A 15,981-nucleotide genomic window follows, 5' to 3' on the forward strand; every position below is an offset into this window, starting at 1 on the left:
GTTAGGTTGAGCCTGTATGAGTCTAAATATGAACAGTATCAGCACCCAAAGTACATGGTCTCAGCAAGCTTGTTAACCAGGACCTACCAAAATGGGGTCTCAAGTTGACTTTTGGGAAGCTTCATTTTCATTTAGAATAACTGTAAGCTTACACACCATGGGTCATGGTTTCAAAAATGTTATTCTGCAGGACCAAGATACTAGGCTCCCAGCACAGGAAGAACTGTTTGACTATACTTTTTTGGCCCTGGCATAAGAGGTACCTGAGCATGAAGGTGCTCATGCGCCGTTCACGGAGGAGGGTGTTTATGAGCAACTTGAAAATCTGAAGGTGGACAAAGCGATGGGACCAGACGGGATCCATCCCAGGATACTAAGGGAGCTCAGAGAGGTTCTGGCGAGTCCTATTAAAGACTTGTTCAACAAATCTCTGGAGACGGGAGTGAATCCTGGGGATTGGAGGAGAGCGGATGTGGTCCCTATTCATAAAAGTGGTCACAGGGATGAAGCAGGAAACTACAGGCCGGTGAGCCTCACTTCAGTTGTTGGAAAAATAATGGAAGTGTTGCTGAAAGAAAGGATAGTGTATTTCCTTGAATCTAATGGGTTACAGGATCCGAGGCAACATGGCTTTACAAAAGGTAAATCGTGCCAAACGAACCTGATTGAATTTTTTGATTGGGTAACCAGAGAGCTGGATTGAGGACATATGCTAGATGTAATTTACTTGGATTTCAGCAAAGCCTTTGATACAGTTCCTCATAGGAGGCTGTTGAACAAACTTGAAGGGCTGAAGTTAGGACCCAAAGTGGTGAACTGGGTCAGAAACTGGCTGTCGGACAGACGCCAGAGGGTGGTGATTAATGGAAGTCGCTCGAAGGAAGGAAAGGTGACTAGTGGAGTCCCTCAGGGTTCGGTGCTGGGGCCATCCTGTTCAATATGTATGTAAGTGACATTGCTGAAGGGTTAGAAGGAAAAGTGTGCCTTTTTGCAGATGATACCAAGATTTGTAACAGAGTAGTCACCGAAGAGGGAGTTGGAGAATATGAAAAAGGATCTGCAAAAGTTAGAGAAATGGTCTAATGCCTGGCAACTAAAATTCAATGCAAAGAAATGCAGAGTAATGCATTTGGGGATTAATAATAGGAAGGAACCGTATATGCTGGGAGGAGAGAAGCTGATATGCACGGACGGGGAGATGGACCTTGGGGTGATAGTGTCCGAAGATCTAAAGGCGAAAAAACAGTGTGACAAGGCAGTGGCTGCTGCCAGAAGGATTCTGGGCTGTATAAAGAGAGGCGTAGTCAGTAGAAGGAAGAAGGTGTTGATGCCCCTGTACAGGTCATTGGTGAGGCCCCACTTGGAGTATTGTGTTCAGTTTTGGAGACCGTATCTGGCGAAAGACGTAAGAAGACTTGAGGCGGTCCAGAGGAGGGCGACGAAAATGATAGGAGGCTTGCGCCAGAAGACGTATGAGGAGAGACTGGAAGCCCTGAATATGTATACCCTAGAGGAAAGGAGAGACAGGGGAGATATGATTCAGACGTTCAAATACTTAAAGGGTATTAACATAGAACAAAATCTTTTCCAGAGAAAGGAAAATGGTAAAACCAGAGGACATAATTTGAGGTTGAGGGGTGGTAGATTCAGGGGCAATGTTAGGAAATTCTATTTTACGGAGAGGGTATTGGATGCCTGGAATGCGCTCCCGAGAGAGGTGGTGGAGAGTAAAACTATGACTGAGTTCAAAGAAGCGTGGGATGAACACAGAAGATTTAGAATCAGAAAATAATATTAAATATTGAACTAAGGCCAGTTACTGGGCAGACTTGCACGGTCTGTGTCTGTGTATGGCCGTTTGGTGGAGGATGGGCAGGGGAGGGCTTCAATGGCTGGGAGGGTGTAGATGGGCTGGAGTAAGTCTTAACAGAGATTTCGGCAGTTGGAACCCAAGCATAGTACCGGGTAAAGCTTTGGATTCTTGCCCAGAAATAGCTAAGAAGAAAAAAAAAAAAAAATTTAAATTGAATCAGGTTGGGCAGACTGGATGGACCATTCGGGTCTTTATCTGCCGTCATCTACTATGTTACTATGTTACTATGTGAATAATACTGGCTCTGTGGACCTTTAATTGTGCCCTCAACCACCCAAAAAGACATGTATTTGAGGATTTAAAGGGAATACCAATTCCACTAGAATGTTTACACTATCCCTAGATAGAACCTGGTAAACGAGGTAAAAGGAGAATGTTGAAATTAAGCCATATGGACAGACATATGCTGCAAGGTGTATGACTTGCATTTACTGTATGTACCACTGCATGTGATAGCCATGTTTGAAGTTAAGAGAGATGCATGGATGAGGGATGAAATATTGTGGAAGCTTATACCTGACCCTGTTATAAACAGATATATTAGGGAAGATGATGTGGTGGTATGAATCATGGACCAGCAATTCAAAGGGTGGCAGAAAGTACAGTCTATTTTGAAAATTTCAGTTTGTATGGTGGATTTTATGGACTTTACTACTCATTTCTCTGTACCTAGAGTGAGTATAAGCCAGATCCAGCCTGGTATTGCATTTAAAAAATTTAAAGATGCAAATTTGTGCACCAGAGACTGCTTAAAGAGCATTAACAGAGCTGTAGTGTTGTCGTGTGTGTCCTGTGCTTATTTGCAAACACAGAGCAAGAATAATACAGTATGTGCTGAAACCTGTTAATTAATTTACTTTAATGATGCAGGGCTTAATTAAGATACTTTCTTTTCCATTTAGAAATATTCTCTCTCTGTGTTTAACAAGAGTACTATGATTTAAAGTGTGTGGTATCACTGAATAAAACTGAAAAAAAAACCCTGACAATCAAATCAGCCCCCCCAGACCCGAATCGTAGATCCGTTTAGTGAATTTAGGCCTTATTACAGTAGAAGATTACATGATGGGCAATACAATGTACGAGAGTACATGGCATGGTAGGACGAAGCACATCAGCATCTCTTATCAGAAAAAGTTGGGTTGAGCCAGAATAAATCATTCTTATAAAAACAAATTGAAAATAAATATGAGAACTGAAACTACAGTGAAGCTGTTGCAAGGAACTCTAATTGACAAAATAAATGACAGGCTTTAAATGGTGGAAAATGCAAAGAAAAAAAAAATTTGCAACATGAATGTACAGAAGTGAAATTTATGCTGTAATTAAGGATTCAGCTTAGTGTAAAATGTACACATTTATTTTAAAATGCACCCCGGTTTCCCAGGGCGTCAGACAGCCTTTCTGCTGCAAATGATCTTAACGGTGACAGGTGTAATTGAACGGAGGCGTTCCTACGCTAATGCTTGAGAATTAGATACGGATTCTGGTTGTCAGAGAAATGTTTTGAACCTATATTGGCCCAGATTCACTCAAGATAGCAACTCAATCACTGTTGGCCAATTTTCAAACAGCGATTGATTCACTGTCAAGTTTGCAAGCAAATGATTTGCATGGAGGTTCAAAAGATTTGCATGCAAACTCACCGACTCAATTGCTCAGTGAGCAATTGAGTTGGTGCAGAGCCCTGACTGTAATGACAGGAGAAGCATCCTCCTCTCACTGCTATCAAAGCTTCTATGCCGGGTTTTTTTTTTTTTTTTACTGGCACAGATATTTTAAGAATATAAGAACATAAGAATAGCCTTACTGGGTCAGAGCAATGGTCCTTGTGACCCTGGGCAAGTCACTTAATCCTCCATAGCCCCAGGTACGTTAGATAGATTGTGAGCCCACCGGGACAGAGAGGGAAAATGCTTGAGTACCTGATTGTAAAAACCGCTTAGATAACCTTGATAGGCGGTATATAAAATCCTAATAAACTTGAAACTTGAAACTTGTCCATCAAGCCCAGTAGCCCATTCTTAGGGTGGTCAATCCAGGTCACTAGTACCTGGCCAAAATATCTGCCCAATAAAAAAAAAAAAAAGCCCCACCTGACAAAGTGCCCTCTCCCTCCCCAAACCAAAAAAGATGGCAGGCGGAATGTCCATTCCCTCCTGCCACCACTCGCTCCCCCTGACGCTCCCCCCTAAGCAAATATGGCAGGAGGGATGCCCACTCCCTCCAGCCATCCCCCCTCCCCCAGCCAAACTGATATGGCAGGAGGGATTCCTACTCTATCCTGCCATTGCCAACCCCCACCCCCCATGAACTGATATGGCAGGGTGGATGCCCACTCTTTCAAGCCGTCAGGCCTTCCCTCCGCCATATCAGGTCGAGTCGGGTCTCTCCCCACTGCCGTTGCTATCCCCCTCCCCATACCTTTAAATCAGGAGCAAGCGGGGTGTTCAGTCCCTCCAGCTCCTTCACCGGCAGCAATTGTTTTGGCCAATCAGGGACTTCCTTAGGATCCTCCCTAAGTCTCTGATTGTCTCAGATGCCTCAGGCCCCTCCAAAGGAAGGAGCCCTAGGTGCCTGAGCCAATCAGGGTCTTAGGCCCCTCCCTGTGCATCACATGATGTACCAGGGCAGGGCCTAAGGCCCACATTACTGACAGCAGACAGCGGAGGAGCAGGAGGTACTGAGTATCACTCCTGCTCCCGACTTAAAGGTACGGAGAGGGGAGGGGGAGAGCAACGGCACGGAGGGGGGAGGGAGGAAACCGACCCAACCGGACAGCCGGGGGGGCCCGATGGCAGGAGGGAGTGGACATCCCTCCTGCCATATCAATTCAAGTGGTTGAGGTGATTGCAGGAGGGAGTGGGCATCCCGCCTGCCATATCAATTCAAGTGGTTGAGGCGATTGCAGGAGGGAAAGCATGTGGTGTCACGGCAATTGTTGGGGGAGGGAGGGGGCGTGCGACTGTCGGCAGGCCATTGGGGAGAGGCGGCGGTGGGGGATTTTTTTTTATGGGACAGATATTTTGCATGTGTAATACACACAAAATATCTGTGCCACACAAACAAATAAATAAATAAAAACCGGAAGATCTAGGTCGACAGCATTTGGGTTTTAGGATCGTAAAACTCAATGCAAAATAGCCAAGCAAATGTTAGTGAATCAATCGCTTGGCTATTTTACATGGGGGTTTTACAAATTTGCATGGCCAGATCGGAAAATGGGCGATTGAGGGAAAAAATACCGGTGGGCCATTTTGTGAATTGGGTCGGTTAACCGCAATTGTCGCTAAACCAGCGATTGTCGCTAAACCAGATCGCTGACTTTAGTGATTTGGGCAATTGTATCTTCAGGTATATGAGCTAAGAGTCTTCTTTTCAAGGATTTTCAGGAGAGTTGTGCCTACTAGGTATACTCCCCTTCTACCTCAGCCTTACAGTTATTTTGGGAAGAAATGAACTTGCAAACTTAATATATAATCTAATCTGGTTCCTTTCTATTTTACTAATATATAATTTGGATGCAACATTGTGAAACACTTGAGGGGAAGAGCAATATATTGTAGGCCCCTGAGGCAGCATGTTTAGGTGAGTGGGTTGGGCATGGTTTTGACCCCTCCACTACTGTTGCATTTGAAATACTCTTTGACCTTGGTCTCCTGACCATTGCCTGGTCTGCTCCATATCTCTGCCATCCATATTTTTAGACTTGGACATCCCTTCCCCTTCTTTAATCACAGTTGGATATCTATATATGGACCCTCCCTAATCCCACCTGAAATACGCCTAGACCACTCCCTCTTGCCATATGGATGTACTACAGTGTTAGACATCCATATTTTGCCTTTATAAAATTGGGATTTGGATGTCCATGCAATAAGGACATCTAAATGCTAGTATTCAGATGTCTAAAACAAGAACAGAGCTTCTAAAATAATCACTTTAATGTGTTTTTATCCCACCCATCGCACTACTTCTAGGTGGGTGACAATCCTCATATAAAATAAATAACCTCAACAGTATAACAGCACCACAAGGGACACAGACAATAAACCCCTATCTAATGGTCAGAATATTTTCAATTTATTCTTAAAACACAACAGATCGCATTTCATCCTAATAGTGAAAATTTATTCCATGCCTACGAGCCTGACAGCAAGTTGAGGACTCCTATAAAACCCACACAGAAGGCAAAACCAAACATTTTTGATCATTAAATCAAGAAGTGTAAACAAAGCTATGACACTGCAGCAAAAATAAAATTATGAAGGGCTGGGTGGACCAGTTTAACTAAAGTGCTTTAAAAACCAAGGGGTCAATTTCCAGACCATGTGAGGCAGCCTGACCACCTCCCATGGTCAGTGGAGCCATATCTGACAATCTGCATTTGAATTTTGGTCTATGTGCAGCCATGTTTGACATAGACGGTCATAGAGAGACCTGTTATTTGTATGGGTCTGTCTAGTCACTAAACTTAGCCAGTCAGCTAATTAATATTGGCACTGACTGGCTATGTTGTGCAACACAGCCAGTAACCGGGCTAGCCACTGATCAGGATATTCAACTATCTCCCATGAAATATTAGTGGTTAGTGTGCAGCAAGTCATAAATTAAGCATGAAACTGTATTGCCATCAGTGTAACCAAATCAACACTAGGGTAATGTGCTCAGGTAATCGAGTTTCTTAATTGAAACAAAATGCGGCATTCAGCGCAACTCAGTTGTCCCTGGTTCATATACACGCATTTGAAATGAGACACCAACTATACAAACACTTGTAGACATCCCTCACAGCCATCCCCTATTTCCAACCTAACAATCCATCTATACAGTGCATCTCACACTTATCCATTGCCTAAACGTTTCATGCATGTATTTAGATCTTATATAAAGAAATACACATTTGTATCATGCTTTTAGCATGAAATGTCTAACTTTTTAAGAGGCCCATTTATTAAGCTGCATAAGGTGCTTAAAATGGCAAGATCATATTAACTGTTAGTGCTCAATAACTGCCTCACCAGACACTTAAGAATTTCTGCGTTAAGAGGGGGTAGATATTTGGCAGAGACTGTGCCTTGCACTTAATGCCAAGAGCATTACAGTGCATTAACCGCTAATGTGGCAGATAATGAGCTGCGGCTGTAAAGGTGTAGCTAACTGCATTCCATGTTAATAGCACTGCTATTTACCCAGCTTACTGATCATTTGTCTGTGTTAACTACACAGCTGGCTTCCCAAAGTGCTGGGAACTTTCGCAACAGCTAGCACAAAGGTTTTGTAGCTAATGTGCCTTAACTTTGTTAACATGTGTTAGGTGCAAAGCCTTATGTCACCTTAGTAAACAAGCCTTTTATTGCACTGTGTTAAAAATCATAACATTTAATTTGAACACATTTCCATTTCTCAGCACATTATTCCCTAGAGTTTAATTTCATGCTAACCAGTTTTCAATATTCTTTTTAATAAATGCCAACAATTTGCTCTACTGCAAAATTGTAATTCTGACTGAAAGGTGGGCGGGAGTGTGATTATTCGCTCAAATAACCAGAACATACTGCCTATGATGATGCCATACTTTGAAATTCCTATCCTTGCTGGAATCCAGCCATTCCTTTTCTCTCACAATGTTAAAAAGGGCTGAACTGATATCTCAATCATCACTGGAAGCTTAGCATCATAGTCAAGTGAACTGAGAGCACAGATAATAGGGTGGGAAAATTAGAAGAGAAAAGCCACTCTGTCCTTAAGCTAGTTATCATGTTGATGGCTTATTTGCACTTTGGTTTGCTGCATTCCTATATAATAGGCCTCTGCCTCGTAGCTCAGTGTTTACTTGCTTCCTCTTAACTTCTGACATCACTAACGTGACCATTTATTTTTTTCCTCAAAACGGGACAGAACCCCCGGATCTTCCTCCCCACCCCCACCCAGATCCTCCGAATCCCGGACCCCATTAAATATAGTGCTAAATATAGACAGCAGATATAAATTCTCAAAACTGACACATTTTGATTACTAAATTAAAAATAAATTCATTTTTTCTACCTTTGTTGTCTGGTGAGTTCATGAGTCTCTGGTTGCACTTCCTTCTGACCATGTATCTTTCTTTCATTTCTTTCTCTTTCCCTGCCCCCCCCCCTTTCTTTCTGTCTTTCTCTCTCCCTGACCCCCCCCCCCCCGAAGCCACCCTGCTTCTCCGATGCAGCCTGCTTCCCCCCTCCAAGTCAAGCCACCCTGCTTCCCCTGCCCCCCGACAAAGCCAAGCCACCCTGTTTCCTCGACGCACCCTACTTCCCTGAAGCAGCAACACCAAGGCGGGTGCAGCGACTGCACTGCACAAGCGCCGGGCCTACAAGCCTTACCCCCACCCCTGACATCAATTCTGATGTCGGAGAAGAAGTTCCAGGCCAGCTAAACACACATCATAAAACGTACAATAATAAAATACCTAAAACTAGGCACACCTTAGAATTACATATCAAAATAAAACTAAACTACTTTCCTTGGTATATAGTGGCACCCTCCATCCTGCCAACCCAACCCTTGTGCCCAGCTTAATAAAAAAATATTTCTCTGTATCTAGGGCAGCCTCAACCTCCCCCCAACTTGGCCCCCCTCCCCAACTCCCTCCTCACTTCTTATAAAAATCCCCAGTGTCTAGGACACCTCCACCTCTTCCCAACTCCTTCCCCAGTGCTTAAAAACTATAATCCCTGGTGTCTAGTGGTAACCCCTACCCACCTCCCCTAGATCTACCTGACCCATTCCCAGCTTGAACTTTCACTGAGTCAGGAGCAATGGCCATTTGCTCATTCCTCTACAGTCACCATCTTGGAAAATGGTGGAACCCAGCCCTATCCAGTGCATACTGGGTTTGGCTCTATTGACAGTGCACAAACCTATGAGGTTAAAAAAAAACAAAACAAACTATAATCTAGTGTCCCAGGGATGCTATAAATCAAAATTTCTCTCAGCATTATAATTGTTCCACTCTTCCATCTCAGTATTAAAACTATTAGCTTTGGGTTTAGGCCAAGCAGGCTTAAAGTGCAATGCTCCTAGACAACCACTGTGATAGCAATCCAGGTACATTCACCAGATTGTTGTCCTAACCCAAGCTCCTTCCACTTCTCCTTCTTCTCTGGCCTCTTTCAAGGCAGATTACAATTGAAGGAAAAAACCTTAAGCCTTCATTATACTGGTATAGTTTCCCTTTAAAAACTGCAGGGCTACCTCCAGCAATAAGAATTAATACTGTGGAAGAAGGAGGTAAAATCCATGAAAGATGATTGATTGGAATGAATGGAGCTGATAGTCTTTGGCATAGAAGCCAGTCTTCATAACGTTTGTTGAGTATGAACAGGCACTGCTTTCTAGACCTAAAAGCTATTTTCCATATTTGAAGCAGTTTTCTTCCTGCTGAGCATGTCCCAGGTAAATGGAACATATCTCACTGGTTATATTTTTTTTTTGCTACCCTTCCACTGAAAGCCTGATTTAGCCTGCCTCAGAGCTCCACAATGAAAAAGTAATTAGAATTAGAGTCTAATAAGTAATTAAGCTGCCCTAAAATTGGCCTGCAATATCACTAGTGTGGGGCTTTCTCACATGCTGAGGCCACTTTTGGTATGGCTATAAAATGACCACATTTTCCATTTCCTCTATTAATGGCCATTCACTAGTTTCCCCATTTGTATGTGGCCATTAGCATGGATGGATCTGCCACCAAGTTGGCAATTGACTCATGTCAACATGCACAGTGAGGAATCTACCCTGTGATGTTTCACGGCAGAGTACAGGAGTGGTTTGAAAATTAGCATAGGAGTCAACATTTCAAACTTATTGAAGGTGTCCAATATCCTCTCTCCCCCCGGCCACCACCATAAAGGAAATAGTCTTACATTTTGTTAAACTTGAAGGTGTGCAGAGCTCACCTCAAAAATCTAGTGCACTGAGAAGCAGTAAACTCTTATGCTAATAGCTACAGTATCCTGCAAAACCTATAAATCAAGAACCTATTTGACCTATAAATTAAGCTTGACATGCTATTACAGAACTGAAAGGGCTCAAACAACCCTGTCTATGAAGAGACAGCACTTCAATAATTATCACACAGAGATCTAGAATACCAATATACTATCACCTCCTATATGGAACACAGCATAAGCTGCACTGCTATCAAAACAGATTCTCAAGAAATACAGAATAAGTAATTACAAATTAGAAATACAAATATGCAGACAAAAACCTGAACACCAGGAAGACAAATCTTTTAAGCAGTAGAACACTGGAAAAATACTTGTAGAAAATAGAAATGCATTTCTTTTGTACTGTGTAAAATATGGCAAGTCCACAGGTTACAAATTCCAATTACACTCTAGAAAAACCAAAATAAAAAAAGGATTTGTATCTATTCTTCTTGTCCAAACATTAATTATACTTTTTTTTTCAAATTCAATAAGACTATCAGTGGCATTTCTAGTAGATTTGACACCCAGGACCAATCATTTTTAACACCCTCTTCTTTATATGAAAAATGTATTTTTAGTAATAGAAACATGATGGCAGATAAAAGCCAAATGGCCCATCCATTCTGCCCATCCACAATAACCATTATACCTTCCTCTCTCTAAGAAATGCCACGTGCCTATCCTAGGCTTTCTTGAATTCAGACACAATCTCTGTCTCCACCACCTCTTCCAGGAGACTATTATAGAAAGGGTGGTAGATGTGTGAAACAGTCTCTTGGAATATGTGGTAGAGACAGGCTGTGTCTGAATTCAAGAAAGCCTAGGATATGCACGTGGGATGTCTTAGAGAGAGGAAGAGATGGGCAGAGTGGAAGGGCCATTTGGCCTTTATCTGCCATCATGTTTCTATGTTTCTAAATCTAGTACTGGATTTGGGATTTACCATACCTTACAATTTCTTATACCCCATGTTTTAACAATAAGATCCCTAGATATTCATTGCAATTACAATAAAATTCCAAGTTATAATTGAATGTAATATACAGTATAAGAATTATAAACATGAGATGAGAATTACAAGGAGAAGAGATATGTCTTTAACAATTTCCTGAAGTGATAATGAGAAGGGAGCTGATGCAAACATACTAGTAGATTGTTCCAAATTTTGGGACCTTGATATTCAAAGGTAGACTCGAATAACTTTTTCCAGTGAACTTGTTGAGGAGAGGGGAAAGGTAGCTAAAAGTGCTGCATTGTTCTTTAACTATAGAAAGAGTTTATGACCTTAATATCAGCTACTAGTCCATTACAGTTTCTCTATATATGGCCTTATGTACCATACAGTTTAACTCTTTCAATAGTAGACTAGCTCTCTCAAACTGACTTAATAAAAAAATTAGTCTAGCCGCTGTGCGCTGGAATAGTTGTAGTTCCTTTTCTGTGATACCACAGTACAAAAAATTGCAGTAATCTAGATATGGGAGTAAAACAGCCTGTATAATTATCCTGAAACTGGTCTGGCTCAGAACAGGTCATAATGTTCTTAATTGTCTTAACCTGAAGAAAAAATTTTTGAACAAGGAATTAATCTGGTCGTCCAAGCTTAGATAGGAACCCAAGGACACCTAGTACTTCCAATGTTTTCTCAATTCTAAGTTCCTTTCCTGTAGTCAACACTAGTTCCATATGTGATCGCAAATTATAATCACCAAACCAGAGCAACTTAGTCTTCAGTTTATTAAGTTTAAGGAAGTTTTTCTGTGTCCATATACTGAGATCTTTAATAATCATTGTTTTAATATGGTGCATTGTATAATTTTCTTGGTACAGAATTCCCTGAAGTGTGCATAGTACTATCAGCAACAAAGGTACTGGAGGAGACAACTGGTAGACCCTGAAGAAGTCCTTCCCTGCTATGTTCAAAAGTGCCCCTACTGTCCCTCCTTTTTTAAGAGTGGTGCGTGTATAGGGGGAGTTGTGTTCCCTCTAAACTGTGCTATACATCCAGTAGCTGAAAAAAGACTATAAATGATAGTTAATTAAAATTTTCTCTACATATAGTGTGCTTTGTGAAGTTTAATTTTGTGGTTACCATTATATATTGTTAATAAGATTATATTATGTGTATATGAAGAATGATGGAAGAAATGACATTACAATTAGTGCTGTTATTATGGGGACAGGGTCTGGAATGGAGCCTGGCCGGAGTCTAGGGCATAGCTTGGTCACCCTCAAACAAAAAGGCATTCTGATGCTCCTGCCATGGGCATCAAGGTACAGTAAAGGGCAACACTTTACTGCACCTTGATGAATCCACTCCATAATCTTTACCTGTCTTCCTTTTTCTACATTTCTGTGGTTCTATGAATTTGTTCAAAATGGCTATCCCCTACTACTATTTCAAAGGGCAAATAATAATTTTCTAGTAATTTGTTCTACTCCTCATGTTTATATAAACCAAATAATCATATCGCCTTCTCAGTCATTTCTTCTCTAGCCTGAAAACCTGTAATCTGTTATACTATCTTCCATAGGGAGCTGTTCCATACCCTTTAACATTTTTGTTACCACTCTCTGAATATCTTGTAGTCTAACATAAGAGCATTAAGAACTTAAGTATCACCATTCTGTGAGAGACCAAAGGGCCATCAAGCTCAAGTATTCTGTTTTTAACAGTGGCCAATCCAGGTCACAAGTACCTGGCAAGATCCCAAAAAAGTAAAATAGATTTTATGCTAGTTATCCCCTACATTCATCTCTTTGCACTTGCTTACATTAAGGGGGAAATTCATCAGTGTCAGGGCCTTAAGTCATGTTATTTGGGCCTTAACATGACTTAAGCAGCATCAGTGCTGCTTGACTAAAAACAATGCAGCAATATTTAAGTTAACAGGTGTTAGATAATAATGAGATGCAAAATATGCAAATACATATTCTGCATCTCATTGCCATGGAAAAACCCTAATGCAAATTGCACTGATACACTGCAAGTTGGGTTAAGGCCCAGCTTATTGTTGGGGTGATTTTACTGTCCGGGACCATTGGGCTGCAAAGACGTGGCCCAATACTCCTGGGTTGCTAGATCAGGGTCACTCAGGATTTCAGACCCCCTGACTTAAACCCCCAAACACAAAGCCCATTCACCCCCCCCCCCCAAGTACAAACCCCTCACTCTCACTCTCACTTTCCCGACACCCCACCTCATTGTATAATTGTTGGCCCAGGGGAGATCCATAGGAGATCCATGGGGTCTTCTGGTGGGTTGGAAGGGATCTTCCTTGGGTCTGGAGGAGATTTCCTGGGGCCTGGGGTACAGGATCTTCTGATAGGAGTGATGTCCAGTCACTCATGCCCCCTCCTATACCAGCTTCAAAGAAGTACCCCATTGGTAGTCTGGCACCCCTTGTGTTATATTCTTAGCTCACAGTTCTGATTAAAGTATTCTGGATCCTGATAATATTTTTTCTTTGTTGAATTCTTAGACTTATGAGAAATTCGAAATCCTTGCATAAAATTCAAGGTTATTAAACTATCAGAGACATTTATCAAGCCTACCCCAGATTCTGTTCAAAAATTCTAAGAAACTACAGTATGTCTAAGAGAGTAAAAGCTGCTATTAGCTTCTGTGCTTGAAAACATCTAGTAATCTTTCAGGAACCTTCTAAACCAGGGATGGGTCTCAACTCAGTTGGATTTTTAGGATTTTCCCAAAGAATATACAATGGATGCAAATAGCTGATTTGTATTGTTATACAGTGCTAGTTTTACTGAAATTTAAGACTTGAAAAAACTCACAGAAAATGATTTCATGATTGTAGCAAATAAAAATCTTTCCTATGTTAAAAATAGATATTTGTAGTCATATATGCCCTCTTCACTTTGGCAACTAGGTTAAAAATGATTTCTATATCCAATGTATGTTGAGTACAGGAAAACTCATTTATGCAGACTTTCTGGCCTGCCCCTCTTCCAAATCACAGCTTTATTACAATACACATTACCCCTCACCCCATTAGCCATCCTCCTAAATAGAATTGCACAAATACAATATTACACCATTTAAAATCAATGGGGATAATTTTCAGTAGGTATAGTCACCATTTAAATTTAAATGCCAGTATGGCATTGAATGTACCTGTAGTGCAGTTACTACTGCCACCATTATCCATTCACTTTAGATCTGCTATTTGATACAATAGCCCCTGAGGCAGTAACAAGCAATAATGGCAATGTCGTGCAAATTATCATCAGTAAGTAACACGCTTTGAGAGACACTTTCGATAAGTCTGACTTTGGACGTTTCCGCAAGGACATCCAAAAGTTTGATCAGGAAAATGACCATTTTTTGAAAATGCAAGACATCTATCTTATTTTTTCAAAAATGACTCATCTAGACATTCTGGCCTATTGGACATCTATCTATTTTGGTCACTTTCGAAAATCAAAAGGTTCAAAATAAGCCTAGGTACATGACTGTGAGCTCGCCTGTACGAATAGGGAAAATCCTTGAGTACCTGATTGTAAACTACTTAATACAAGTTTTCCAAGTCCCAATCCCTATCGCTTCCCATTTGGACATGTGAGGGGTCAGCATTTTAATGGACTGGCCACACAGACATGCCAACAGAGTAGTGGGGCACTTTAGGGGGCACTGTTGTGAACTTCACATAAAGGATGCCAGGTATACATTTCACCATATGATGCCAGGTATACATTTCACCAGTGTATGGTGAGCCCTCTACTATACCTACCTGTCTACCACCCCAATAGCCCTTACAACTGCAGGTGTTACCTATATGGCAGTAAAGTAGGTTTTGTGTGGGTTTTGGTGGGCTCACACTTTCCACCATAAATGTAGTGAATATTGTGGGTTATGGACCTAGATCCACCTCTCTATGGTTCACTACACCACCCACCAGGCTACTCCAGATACCTGCTGCTGCTCCATTAGGATTTTCCATAATATCTTCAGCTGTCTTAGAAGCTGGTATGTACAGTTTCTGTTTCTTTCACATCTTTAGGGGGTGGGAAGAGTTCAGTGACCACTGGGGAAGTGTGGGGGTCATATCTTCATGCAACCAGTGGTCATCTGCTCAGTTTGGGTACCTATTTGGCCTTTATGTGCTTTTAAAACAAGTCTAGCTCTGAACGTCTAAATGATGCCCTGGATGTCTTCAAAAAGGTTTCATTATCCCTGTAAGACATCCAAATCCTAAGGCCACCCTAATCCCACCCAAAACATGCCTCTAACACACACCCTTAAGATTAAGATGTACTTGAGGGAAAACAAAAGTCAGTTTTGAAACTCAGCACTTGGACGTTTTGGCGATCAAAATCAGCACTTGGACGTTTTGGCGATCAAAACGTCCAAGTGCTAATTTATGCTAGGTTGTTTTTTTTTTGGGGGGGTGAGAGGTTAAATGTATTTCTGTTTTGAAAATGAGTCCCTTAGTGTTTTATTCAACTGCCATGAAATCACTCCTCTTACCTTGGAAAGCTGTAAGATGATCAACAATCATGTACTTGAGCTCAAAGTTTAAACTTTGAATGGTCTGAATAAGCTCCCTTCGTACTGCTGTCTGGTAGCTCTCTTCCATCTTTTTAGTACAGCAGGTAGGAGATTTGTGCTGGCATATCTGTAGATCCGAATCTAGTGAAGAAAAAATAATAACATAAATGAAATATATAATTTAAATTCCCATCAAAATGTTTTAATATGAAAGTAAAAGAATTCTTTTCACTGAATTAAAGCTTATGCAAAAGTTATATAATTAATTAGAATTTATACCTCATGACACAAATTCACTGAAAATGTGCTTGTATAAAGTAGATCTGGCAAACTTAGTGGTACTGTATAATTTATTTCAGGTATAGAAGATTTGTATTAAAATTTTCTATCCTATAGATCAGAAGGTATATGGATTAAATTACAACCACTGAAAGGCTGCTGTTGTTTAAAAATATTTAATAGTGAAATTTATTACAACAAAGAGTATGATATGTGGAGAACATTTTCAATAGTACGTCTAAGTCTGGCTTTGGATGTTTTCCACAAGAAGTTCAAAGTTGGGGATCAAGAAACGACCATTTTCAACACTGGCAAAACCGCTAGATATCCAAAATTGTTTTATAATT

General features: G+C 41.1%; 1 protein-coding gene across 1 annotated transcript in view; it reads right to left on the minus strand.

The window, feature by feature from the left end:
• LOC117366433 (glypican-5-like) overlaps positions 1-15,981 on the minus strand; it is a 944,740-nt gene that overhangs the window by 850,149 nt on the left and 78,610 nt on the right. Inside the window, exon 2 of the mRNA XM_033957771.1 lies at positions 15,335-15,496. Within this exon, the coding sequence (XP_033813662.1) occupies positions 15,335-15,496 (162 nt within the window). The remainder of the gene's footprint in view (positions 1-15,334; positions 15,497-15,981) is intronic.

This window comes from Geotrypetes seraphini, chromosome 9 (assembly GCF_902459505.1).
Source record: "Geotrypetes seraphini chromosome 9, aGeoSer1.1, whole genome shotgun sequence".
Lineage (NCBI taxonomy): Eukaryota > Metazoa > Chordata > Amphibia > Gymnophiona > Dermophiidae > Geotrypetes > Geotrypetes seraphini.